Source organism: Quercus lobata, chromosome 5 (assembly GCF_001633185.2).
Source record: "Quercus lobata isolate SW786 chromosome 5, ValleyOak3.0 Primary Assembly, whole genome shotgun sequence".
Classification (NCBI taxonomy): domain Eukaryota; kingdom Viridiplantae; phylum Streptophyta; class Magnoliopsida; order Fagales; family Fagaceae; genus Quercus; species Quercus lobata.
The window spans coordinates 26028751-26040664 of NC_044908.1; the positions used below are offsets into that span (position 1 = coordinate 26028751).

The 11914-nt window shown below is 34.6% G+C and overlaps 1 protein-coding gene across 1 annotated transcript; it reads right to left on the bottom strand.

Moving 5' to 3' along the window:
* Positions 1-387: 387 nt before the first annotated feature.
* LOC115990255 (probable 2-oxoglutarate-dependent dioxygenase AOP1) lies at positions 388-1539 on the bottom strand. Its single transcript, XM_031114103.1, has 3 exons — positions 1166-1539; positions 752-1070; positions 388-636 (listed from the first exon to the last, which is right to left on the bottom strand). The coding sequence occupies exons 1-3, from the start codon at positions 1537-1539 to the stop codon at positions 388-390; spliced, it is 942 nt and encodes a 313-aa protein (XP_030969963.1).
* Positions 1540-11914: the final 10375 nt, after the last annotated feature.

Sequence of the window (11914 nt, forward strand, 5' to 3'; positions counted from 1 at the left end):
AATTACAAGTAGCCCAAATGTAATTTGACTAATTTTGTAAGGTATAGTAGTGTGGATGTTATTAGGGCTTTCTTGAAACTGAGTCATATAATATATAAATATGAGAGGAATACTTTATTAATTGAACATACTTATTATCAACTCATATCAAGCACATACAGTGAAGCATATATAAATATACATTGTTGTCACATTACAAGAATGGTACCCAACAACGCGGCAAAACACTCACACAGCATCTGAACTTTATTTTACACACTATCAGCAACGTACTCATAAAAATTAAAAAAAAAAAAATTAATAATAATAATAATAATAAATAAAAAAAAAAATAAAAAATAAAAAAAACATTACAAAGAGTTGCTTCAGCTCAGATTCAATAAGATCTCAGACACCACAGTAGTCTTTGATAGAAGACTTGGATTTCTGACCCTCTTCTGATTGATCGAATCGAAGAAATTCAAATTGGTCAAATGGCTTATACTTTAGTGGGTGTTCATCATCCACTAGCTCTTCAGGAGTTTGTATCACCCCATTAATCAAAGCAAAATACCCAAGGGAGTATCTTGTTGTATTTTCTTTACCGTTCAACATGACTTGATGGTAAGGGGATCGTATTCTTTCATTGCTCCATGCCTAAACCAAATAAAAAATTTGATCTTTTGCAATGAGAAAAAAATAGATAAGTCCCAATTGCAGATTTTTGTAAAGGAAAAAAATATCATAACAACATTCACATAATAAAAATTACCATGAGTCCATCACCAGCCAAAAATAAGAAAGACGAAGGGGTGGATTCAAAAGTAACCCATTCTTCATCTTTAACCTTTATTTCCAAACCACCGACATGGTTTTGATGAAGTATAGACAAGAAGTTCTTGTCTGTGTGACCGCGTAAACCCCTATTAGTTTCATTCAGCTGGGGTGCTCGGTATTTCAAGCATCGGAGAAGGACTGTGGTTGATTCCATTTGAGTCTCAAAGTCTCCTACACCATAGCTTTCAAATACCATTCTTATCACCATTTGGTACAACTCTTCTACTAGCTTTGCATACAAATGAGTACTTTCACTGGTCCAATAAGAATAACAAGAAGAAAAATAAATAAATCAGTGTTAAGTTTTATATATAAAAGTGAAAAGTTAATGGAAAAGTACAAGTTTTACCTAAAAAGTTCATTGCCTGCAGGCCACATGAGATTTGTGAAACTTTCTATTCCTTCTTTAGTGATCGGGTTATCAATTCCCATACATTCATATAGGGGAAGAATGGAGATTTGACCGTAGTAGCCAAAGTAAGGTTTATCACTAGTGTTTTTAATTTTGGTATCATGGGGAAGATTGAATAGTTCTTCTAATTTGGCAAACATTGTTTTATGAAGCTCCAGTGGAACTTTATCATATACTGCTACGAAACTGCCACACTCTTCAAGGGCGCGCTGGACATCTTTGCGAGCTGAATACCAAGCACTTGTGCCTGGTTTCATGTTCTCTATGGATAAATCCACAACAGGAATCTTGTGAGGTGTTACTGCAGCCATAGCTAGTTGTTTTCTTCTACACGGATTTCGTTTTGAGGGACACTGATTGTTTTGTTATTTATATAGTTTTGTTGATGCAATTGTGACATAACACAGATAAAAATACTAATAATAATAATAAAGGTCGTCATCTGTGGTGCTATATTTTCAGTACAACTTGCTGGATCTTAAAATGGAATATTCGTGGGGAGAGTACAATAATGTGCAATAGTTAATAATATGCTTACTTTTTTTCTTTTTCTTTTTTCTTTTTCGAGAGTGAAAGACATGAAATTTATTAACGCAAGCAAGCCAAAACAGTTTGTACAAAAGACTGAATGTTTGGTAAAATATTCTCCATCTGCACTAAAAAATCTGATATGCTAATAGCATATCTAGACAGACTATGTGCTACAGAGTTATCTTCTCTTTTAGTATGAGAGTAAAGCACTATTTCAAATCTTTGGGAAAACATTCTCACATCCTTAAGTAATAGACCTGATGGAGATAAAGGGTGTTCAAACTCTATCAATGCTTGTATAACAGCCATAGAGTCCCCCTCAAGAATAGCTCACCTCATGCCCATCTCACTTGAGAAAACTAAAGCTGTTGCTGCCGCCATTGCTTCTATCTCCATTGCACTATAAGCCTGGGACAAACGCTTAGTACAAGAACCTAAAACCAACCCATTTTCATCCCTGATGACCACACCTATTCCTAATTTGTTTTCCTTTGAGAACAACGCGCTGTCGAAGTTTATCTTTACCAAATTCACTGGAGGAGGCAGCCAGTGTCACACCCCAAACCCAAAAGGGTCCAAAGCATGAGAAATACATCCCAAGGGTACCTATAGATTTTTCCCTTTTGGCAAATCAAACTATAGGAGATCTTTATTTTCCCCTTTCTTTTCCACAGAATAAGAATATATAATCATACTAAAATCTCCACATTACAAGTCAGAGCTCTATAACACATTTACGAACAATAACTAAAAATCATGTGCCTCCACATAATACATGAATATATTACAAAACTCTAATTAAATTACACAAAGTCACAATCTCATTAAGAATAAGGACCTTAACATTGAGTCTAGGCCTACCACGCCAAAGGCTAACAAACCTCAAGCGACCCACCTCCAATAGAATTAATTAAGGTCTCGTTGAACATAGCAAGATCGAGTGACCAACCATTTACAGCAAAAGTCTCCAAATTTAACATAGCACTCTAATCATCACCAAAGAAGCAAGCTCCATACCCAAGGTATAGCTAATAAATCTAAAAAACTGTTAAAGGGTGGGATGAGCTAATGTTCAGTAAGTAGCATAATTAATGGGGATGGGGGAAATGCAAGTTTCATCTTTAATAATAATAATATGACAAAAATGATTAAATAATGAAACATAAAGTTTCTCAAAGTAGATACCTTGAAACTATATACTATAATCTGTGAGCAACAACAAAAGCCTAAACAGAAGAAGCAGCATCTCTGTCATCACTGTGGAGTAGCTGGACATACTCGACCTAATTGCTATAAGTGGTTAGCCACTCAACAAAGCAACAGTATGATCTCATCAGGAAATCAAAATCAATTTACATCCTCCTTTGCTCCTCTTGGAGATCTACTTAAAGTCCTCATGTTCCTTTCGAACTTGAACGATTTCAATTCTTCTCCCTCACCACCGGATCAAGGGTTTGCTAAACAGAAAGATTCTTCCAAAGTGTGGAAGGAAAAAGACTCCAAGTGATTAGTAACTTTTTCTCTCTCTCCCCTTTTGGTTTTTGTTTTTGCATTACTTGTGTGTTTTGCCTTCATATTTTGAGTCAGTCTAGTTTTATGCATTGTTTTATTTAACATGTTTTTATTTGTTTATTTTTTAGTTTTGCTTTATTTATTTTTTCATAAAAATAAAAAATAAAAAAAAAATTGAAAAATTAGAAAAATACAAAAAAGTGTGTGTTTGTGTACGTTGGTATTTGTGTACCTTGGATGGCCATTGAAACAAAATTTTCTAAACTTTGTATCTTTTATATCTTAGATGAGTATCTCTATGCACAACTAAGCAAGTGAGCTTTGTGGCTCGTGTTTGTGATGAGTAAGATTAAGTAATCTCTTGTACTTAACACTAGTATCACTCTTTTTGATGGGAATGACTAGAAAATCTTAAGAGAAAAACATAAATAACCATCTCACCCCTAGTGCCGGCCAATCATGAAATGACATCTGTATACTTCGACATACCAAAAGTGCAATGTCAAAAGCTTAACATCATCTGCTATTTCTTTTCTCTCTCTTATATGTTTATGCATGATATGCTTAATAAAAGAAAAATATGCAAAGAAAAATAAAAGAAAAAAGAATCAAAATGCTTTATATATGATTGCAAGTGTGTCTCTTAGGAGATGTGGAAGTTATAGGATGTACCTCGAAGGTGATAATCCCTATCAAATAGATATGATTACGTGTGAGTTAAAGTGATTTTCTCATATCTCAAATCGTCATAACATCTAGACACTTATGCAATCTTGTGATATTTTTCACACACAACACGCAGTATTCTTTGCTACTCTTAATACATGTGCAGGGCCAATGTGATTTGGTTATCGCAAGGAATACATGTGTTAATGTATGCTCACTAAATTGTCTTAACTTGTTTTTGAAATATAAAATTGGTTAGCCTTGTTTAGTGTGTGTGTGTGTGTGTATGTGTGTATGTGTGTGTGTGTTTTGGATCTATGTGCTTGACATTTTTCTTGTTAAGAGATGATTTTGAGAGCTTAAAATGTTATTTGGATCCTTGGTTGTGTAGCATGCTTGATTGCATTCATATCTGTGTTTTTCTCTTCTTAAAAAACTGTTTTTAAGCAATCTCGACAGCTACTGGACACCTCTTGACAGCTAGGCTATCTATCGAGCCCCTTCGGTTTCTTTTTATCGCATTCTCGATAGCTTCTCGATAGCTACTCCACCCATTGAGGAACTTTCTGGATACTCAATAGATGCTCGATAGCTTCTCGATCCATTGAGCCCTTTTTGTTGTGGACACCTCTCATTAGATCCTCGATAGCTGCTCGATAGGTAATTCTCACATTTTAATGCTCAACACCTCTCGACACCTCTTGATCCATCGAGCTTTATGATTTTCTATATATATGCTTCAGTGCGATTTTCTCTCATTTCTCTTCGATCTCTCTACAGAAAATCACATCTCTCTTTCCTAAATACTTCTCTATCACTCTCTTCATTTTCCCAACTCATTCTTTAGTCTGATCCTTGCAATTTTACTCTAGTATGATCTTCTTTCTATCTTTTTATCAAAATTTCATGCATTCTGACCTAACTTTTGGGGTTTTTGAAATTTTATGGGGTTCTTCAAAATTGATGAAGTTTTTATAAAATTTTTGGGATGGTTTTTAGTTAAATGATCCAAAATGTTCATGCATTGCATCACAACTACATTATAACAATGTTTTATGCATTTTAGATGTTTGTTTACTTCGTTGCAATGATGTGTTCTGGTAGGTTTGGATTGGGCTGAGTCCATGATGTTTTTAAGTTTGCATGCCACATGCTCATGCATTTTCCATGCGTATGTACCTTCATTTATCTTTATTTTGATATTGATTTGTGTTGATGCTTTTCTACATGTTTCTTTCTCTCTCTATTTCTTCTGGTTAGTTGCTCTATGGCACATAAACGAAAATCCACTCCATCCCAGAACCCTCGTCATTTTGGGGTGTCTTCTTCTTCTCCCTCTAATCCCACTCCATCTCATGTACTGTTTTATGATGATAAAGCTAGTAAGGACTTTTCAGAGAACTTTCTATGATGACACATTCATTTGGATCGCCAAGTCGTTCTATCGGATTTTTTTGATACTGACCTTCCTATTGTCATCTACAGTCAAGGTTGGGAGTCACTGTGTGGCATCCCAGTCACTTGTCCCTCTGTGACCATACAGGAGTTTTACTCCAACATGCACGGATTTGATACTTCAATGCCTCATTTTGTCACTCACGTTCAAGGTATGCGCATTGTAGTTACTCCGGATCTTATATCCAAGGTGCTACACGTACCGAAGGTAGCGCATCCTGACTACCTTGGTTGTGATCGTCTGAGGACTGTGTCCAAAGATGAACTCTCGTCTTTATTTTATGAGACATCTTCATCTTGGGGTGACTGTCAAAACACCCCTTGCTCGGGCTTTGCAAAAGGTATGAGATTCTTTAACATGGTGATGACATTCATTCTTCATCCATTGTCTCACTGTAACTCTATCACAAAGCCTCGTGCTCGATTTTTGTTATTCCTCTTAAAAGACATTTCTATTGACTTCCCTTCTCACTTCATTCTATCCCTTATAGATGTCTATAGGGATACGGCGACCCGTGATAAACTCATTTTTCCTTCAGCTATCACACGAATCCTTTGCCATTTTCCTATCTCCTATCCAGAGTCTACACACTTTTCAGTTATGTATGCCATAGATATTGCTACCGTTCGACAAAGCGAGGCCCAGCTTTGACCGAGGTGGCCACAGACCGAAATGGCAACTCCTCTAACTTTTTTTGCTCCTACCACCTCCTCTCCTTCATCTTTAGCGAGTGGAGTGACTCTCGAGGCCATCATGGCATAGCTTGTGCTCATGGATGCTCACCTTGACACACTCAATGATGAGTTGTGTTAGGTGAACACTCGTGTTGGTGGTATTGCACGATGATAGGCTACCATGGGTGGTTTCACAGCTTATACTTCTCCATCTCCACCAGCTTCAGAGGATGAGAGTGATGATGGCTCTGGCAGTGATGAAGTTGATGAGGATGATGGTGTTAGCTTACCCAGTGATGATGAGATGTCTACTTGATTTACTTACCCTTTGTCACTCGTGACAAAAAGGGGGAATAGTTTTGATATGAAAATAGTCATATACATAGGGGAAGAGTTAACATAGGAGATTTTTGTTAGGGGGAGCGTCTATATTTTTTGAGGGATGTAGTAAGGACTTATGTATTCTTTTCTTTTCTTCTTTTGGAGATACATTGTTTTTACATTGTGATAGCAAACCTTGTACTTATGATGTTATATCTATGATGAGGTTGTTATTACAGTTCTTTCACCTATCTTTACATGTGTTGTTCTTTTCTCTCTTTATGCGCATGCTTCTTATATATTGTATGCAATCTTTTATTTCTGTTTCACACTAAGATACCATGATGAATTTTGTTTGTAATTGGGTAGATCTAACATGTGTTTAATGCTTCAAGGAACAGGGTTTCAAGTTCAAGTGTTAAAACCAAGCAAGTCTGTCCAATAAACAAGTGAAGAAGTGTTGGATTTTAAAACTCGACAACTAGTATCTATCAAGGTTTAAAAAGTTGTTTCAGCCCGATGCTCAATAACTGCTTAACATATAGGGTATCTATTGAGGTTTAAGAAAATTAGTTTTTCAGAGCTAATTTCACCCCAATCCGTGAATAGATGTTTGGACTTTCTTTTCTCACAACCCTAAACATATATAAGGATTGTTTTAAAGGCTATCACAGCTGATGCAACTTAATGCAAAAAAAAAAAAAAATCTCAAGCATATTGTGAACCGAAGACATATGCCTTAATTCATCTTTCTATTCAAGAAGTTGCTATGTTTGTACACCATAGGGTTTTGTAACCAAGGAACTTCGTGATTTTCATCGTGTTGATGAACTAAAGAACTTTGTAGCCAACATCTTTCTCAAGTTGGTAAGTAAGCCGCGTACTAGGATTCGCGCATCGAATTGGTTAGCTACGTATTGGAAGCCGTGCATTGAAAGAAGAGTTGTCACTACAGATAAGTCCAATTGGGTATTGGGGTAAGGGTTCAACTGTAACTTGGTATAAGGTACTGGGATTCCTTTACTTGTAACTACTTGTTGTGATAATAGTGAATTCTTGAGAGTGGTGACCTTAAAATCACCTGGTGGGGTTTTTGTCATGTAGGTTTTCCCTATTCATAAACAAATCACCATGTCAATTTATTTTCCGATGTATTTTAACTTAGTTGGTGATTTGTTTGTGCTACCATGCTTATTGCATGCAAATTAAATTAATTAATTAACTTGGCTAATTAATTGGTTAATTCATCACAAGGAGCCAATACATTTTTGGTCTAGCAAACCTCACTTGGACACCTCCACAGGCACCGTATTACAAGATCAATTGTTGATGAGGCTGTCTTCACCTAACTTAACACATCTGGAGTAGAAGTGGTTATCCAGGATTCGGTTGGAAGGGTTGAAGCGGCCTTGAGTAAAATCCTGAACGTGCTATTAGGGCCTTTTAGAAATGAAAGTTGTGGCTTTGGTAGGAGGAGTTCGATTTGCCTGGGAGGTGGGTATATGTGATGCGGTGTTTGAGAACGACTCCAAAATAGTGTCAAATGCGATTTTAGGCAATACAACTCCACCTATAGCTATTGCTAATTTTATTCTGGTGATCCATAAGTAAATAGAGGTCTTTCAAATGATAAATTTTTCACGTGTGAAACGATAGGGAAATAAGCCAACTCATATCTTGGCCCAGTTTGCCAAGGATATTAATAGTTATGTAGCTTGAATAGAGGAAAACCTAACAATGATTGAGTCTTCATGGGCTCAAGATGTAATGAGTTTCTCTTCTTATCAAAAATAAAAATAAAAATAAAAATGAAACTCATCTCTTGTACGAGACACTTAGCATAATCTTCTTAGGTGCCACGGATACACCTATGATGTTAACAACATAAAATGGTGGCAATATGAACCAATAAAAAGTAAAAACAATTTCTTGCCATTTATATGATGATATTGAATTTCTCATTTCTGCTTTTCAATATGATCAGAATAGTCGTACTCATACCTTCATATATAGAATAATGTAAATCTCAATGAATCCATTAATTATTATTGGATATGTGTCCAATCATCTTTATATACGCTAATCACCGCACACTCTTAGTACGATGGTCATTCCACAAATATAAGTACTTGTGGGGTGCGAGGGGTAAGGGTCGAGGTTTAAGTCTCCAAGAGGGAGTTTCACAAACATATACGCTTACATTAAGTTAGAGTATAATTTCTATATTGTATAAAATATATATATATCTCTTTATACGCGCCACTTATTTTGGCATAAACTATCTTTCTATGATTTGTTTTTAGAGAAAATAACTTGGTTTTCTATATATGTTTGATTGCATAATCAAAAACACCCCTCCCCCTTTTTTGGCTTGTATGAAAACTATAATTGTTTCATATAGGTTGGTGGTGATGGAGATGATTATGGTGTTAATAATGTTAGTATTGATAATAGTTGTAGTGGTGATGTCATAGTGATGGTAGCAAGATCGTGGTAGGCTGGTAGCGGTGAACCTGATGGTGGTGACGAGCAATGTTTTCTACTTCTCAATAGTAGGAAATATTGATGTAGGACAAAATCTTTACATTAATTTATGTAGTTTGTTATTTTTGGTATTTTTATGTAATTATTGTTATTTTAGGTTTAGGGCATTTATTTCCTTGTTTGTAGGTGTTTTTAATGTTTTTTAGGTCAAATTTGGTTCTTATTATGGTTAGGTATTAATTATGAGTTATTTTAGAATATAATTTTCTTATTTGTCAAGTTTTATGCAGCCCTTAAATAGGTCCCTAAGTTTGTAAACGTTTTTTCATAGATTATTATCAATAAAATTGCAAAGTTTTTCTCAAACTTTTCTCTAGTGGATTCCAGTTTATGATCTTGTGGATTTAAGGAACCCCTTGTGAATTCGAGGTTTACTACTAAAAACTAATAGTTTAGTTTCTGTTCTGTCAAGAGAGCATTGTGTGTGCTTTCTTCAGGCTTCCACAACATCAGTTGGTATTAGAGCCTTGACATACGCAACATCAATTGGTATCAGAGCCTTGACATGCTCTAGTCTGATTGCTAATCGACGAGGCTGTAACCACCACAACAATAATGGCAGTAAAGACATCGACAACACAGTCCTCACTTGGGATGAGTTCCTCGAGTTTTGTTAAGAGGCTTGTGATGAGAATCACCAATTTTTTTAAAAGAGTCAGCAAATTATAGGTGAAATCAAGCAAAAGATTGCTACTCTTCTTACTAGGAAATCATCTCACAACAACAATGGTCAATATATTCAAAGATACACTCTTAATTACAAGAAAATTCCATTCTATTATGGAGATATGTGTAAGTTGGATTTTATTGACTGACTTCTTGATTTGGAAGAATATTTTAATTTTTGGAAGATTTGTGATGAAGAAAGAGTACAACTTACATCTAATAAATTGGATGATGAAGCAGAAGAATAGTGGGAAGACATTTAAATCAATAGAAAGCGATGAGGTAAACATCCAATCTGCTTTTGGCAAAGAATGAAAAAAGTATTAATTGATTTATTGTTTCCTAATGACTATTATGATATACTAGATTATACAAGTGTTGATTATAAATCTGTATATTCATATGAAAAGAAATATTTTCAAAACATGAAAGGTCAACCACAAAACCAAAATTATTACAGTCAAGTCTATGTGTCAAGTAAAGGAAAGGGTTTGAGGGTTGAGAAGAAGCAGCCTATTTCTAAAGAAAATTTTTGAAGTGATTAAAAAAGATTAACTTGCAACAAGTTGTTGAATTGAAACTTGAAGATACCACTTCTCAAAAATTTGATGAAGAGGCCAGAGAAAAGAAGGTTGAGTTGATTGTAGAAGATCCAATTTATAGAAATAAAGAGGTGGTAATATTGAGAATATTGTGGAAGATCCAATTGAGGTTAAATATGAGGATGAGTCTGTCACCCACAATCTCCAGGTTCCGGTTGATTTGTTAAAGATGACTACACAATATGTTGATTTTCTTGGAGTAGAAAATTTTAATTTTTATTATCAACCCTTTGTTGATTGATGTTGCGGCCAAAATGGGCATTTGCCCCTTTCACCAAAACTTTTCAGCAAAATGTCTCATATCTGAAACTATTTAGGAAAATGCCCCTATTTTGAAACTCAATTTTCTAAAAATCGAGTTTCAATTTAAAACTCGATTTTTGAACAATCGAGTTATATGGAACTGAAAATTAAAATAAATAAATAAATCTAGAACTCGAGTTCCTTGAAATTTTTTTCGTGGAACTTGAGTTCTTTGAAAAAACAAAAAAAAAATATATATATATATATATATATATTCTAAGTCCACGTTCGCTATAACTCGATTGTCCAAAAATCAAGTTTTACATTTGAAACTCGATTCCTAGAAAATCGAGTTTCAAAACAAGGGCATTTCCTTAAATAGTTTCAGAAAGTAGGCATTTTGCTAGAAAGTTTGTGAGAAATGGATAAAAGCCCATTTTGGCCCTTGATGTTGCAAATGATTGAAGCTAGATGAGAATAAATTCTATGCTACACTTTATGAAGAATTCAAATTTCAAAACCAGATCAAGTTATTAAATCATTCAAAGTATTTGTTTATTTGGAGCAGAAGATTTTCGATTTCAATTATCAACTCAAGGACGAGTTTGTTTTAAGTGGAGGGGTCTGATGTAGGACGGAATCTTCTAACTAATTTATGTAATTTGTTATTTTTGGTATGTTTATGTAATTTTTGTTATTTTAGGTTTAGGAAATTTATTTTCGCTTTTTCAGGTGTTTTTAATACTTTTTAGGTCAAATTTGAATCTTGTTATCGTTAAGTATTAATTAGGAGTTATTTTAAAATATATTTTCTTGTCTGTCAAGTTTTATGCAGCCCTTAAATAGGCCTCTAAGTTTGTAAACATTTTTTCATAAATTATTATTAATAAAATTGCAGAGTTTTTCTTTAACTTTTTTCTTGTGGATTCTAGTTTATCACCTTGTGGATTCAAAGAATCCCTCATGGGTTCGAGGTTTACTACCAAAAGTTAATAGTTTAGTTTCTATTCCATCAAGACAATATATATGTACTTTCTTCAAGCTTTCACGATATCAAATATTTCATCAAAACAAATAGAGCAATCATGATGAGAGTATCCATAATGAACCATTACTAGATCTAGACATCCATGTCTAAATAGTTTAGACATTCTAAAGTTGTTGTGTGTAATAGTGAGATTATCTACTGGATAGTATTTATGGATGAGGGTCTCATACTAGATTTGTGACTTCTTTTCATATAGTGAATTGTCTTGTCTAGAGTGGTCACTCTCGTAGTGGTTTCCCTTTGGGAGACATTCTCCATCAGTTTCCCATTTTGTTAACATATCGTGTGTTTCATGCTTTTATTGCTTCGATTATCTTGCTTTGTGATTTGGTGATTTGTCGATTCATGGTTACTAATATTGATACCGTTAATTACATAATTGGTATAATTATAATTGGTGGATAACTCCACTACCTAATCAAG

Excerpts from the sequence above, each read along its gene's own strand:
- LOC115990255 (XM_031114103.1), bottom strand. The coding sequence starts at position 1,539 with ATGGCTGCAGTAACACCTCACAAGATTCCTGTTGTGGATTTATCCATA. Across the intron at positions 1,071-1,165 it reads GCAGGCAATGAACTTTTTAG|TGAAAGTACTCATTTGTATG; the intron begins GTAAAACTTGTA and ends TTATTGGACCAG. Across the intron at positions 637-751 it reads TGGCTGGTGATGGACTCATG|GCATGGAGCAATGAAAGAAT; the intron begins GTAATTTTTATT and ends TATTTGGTTTAG.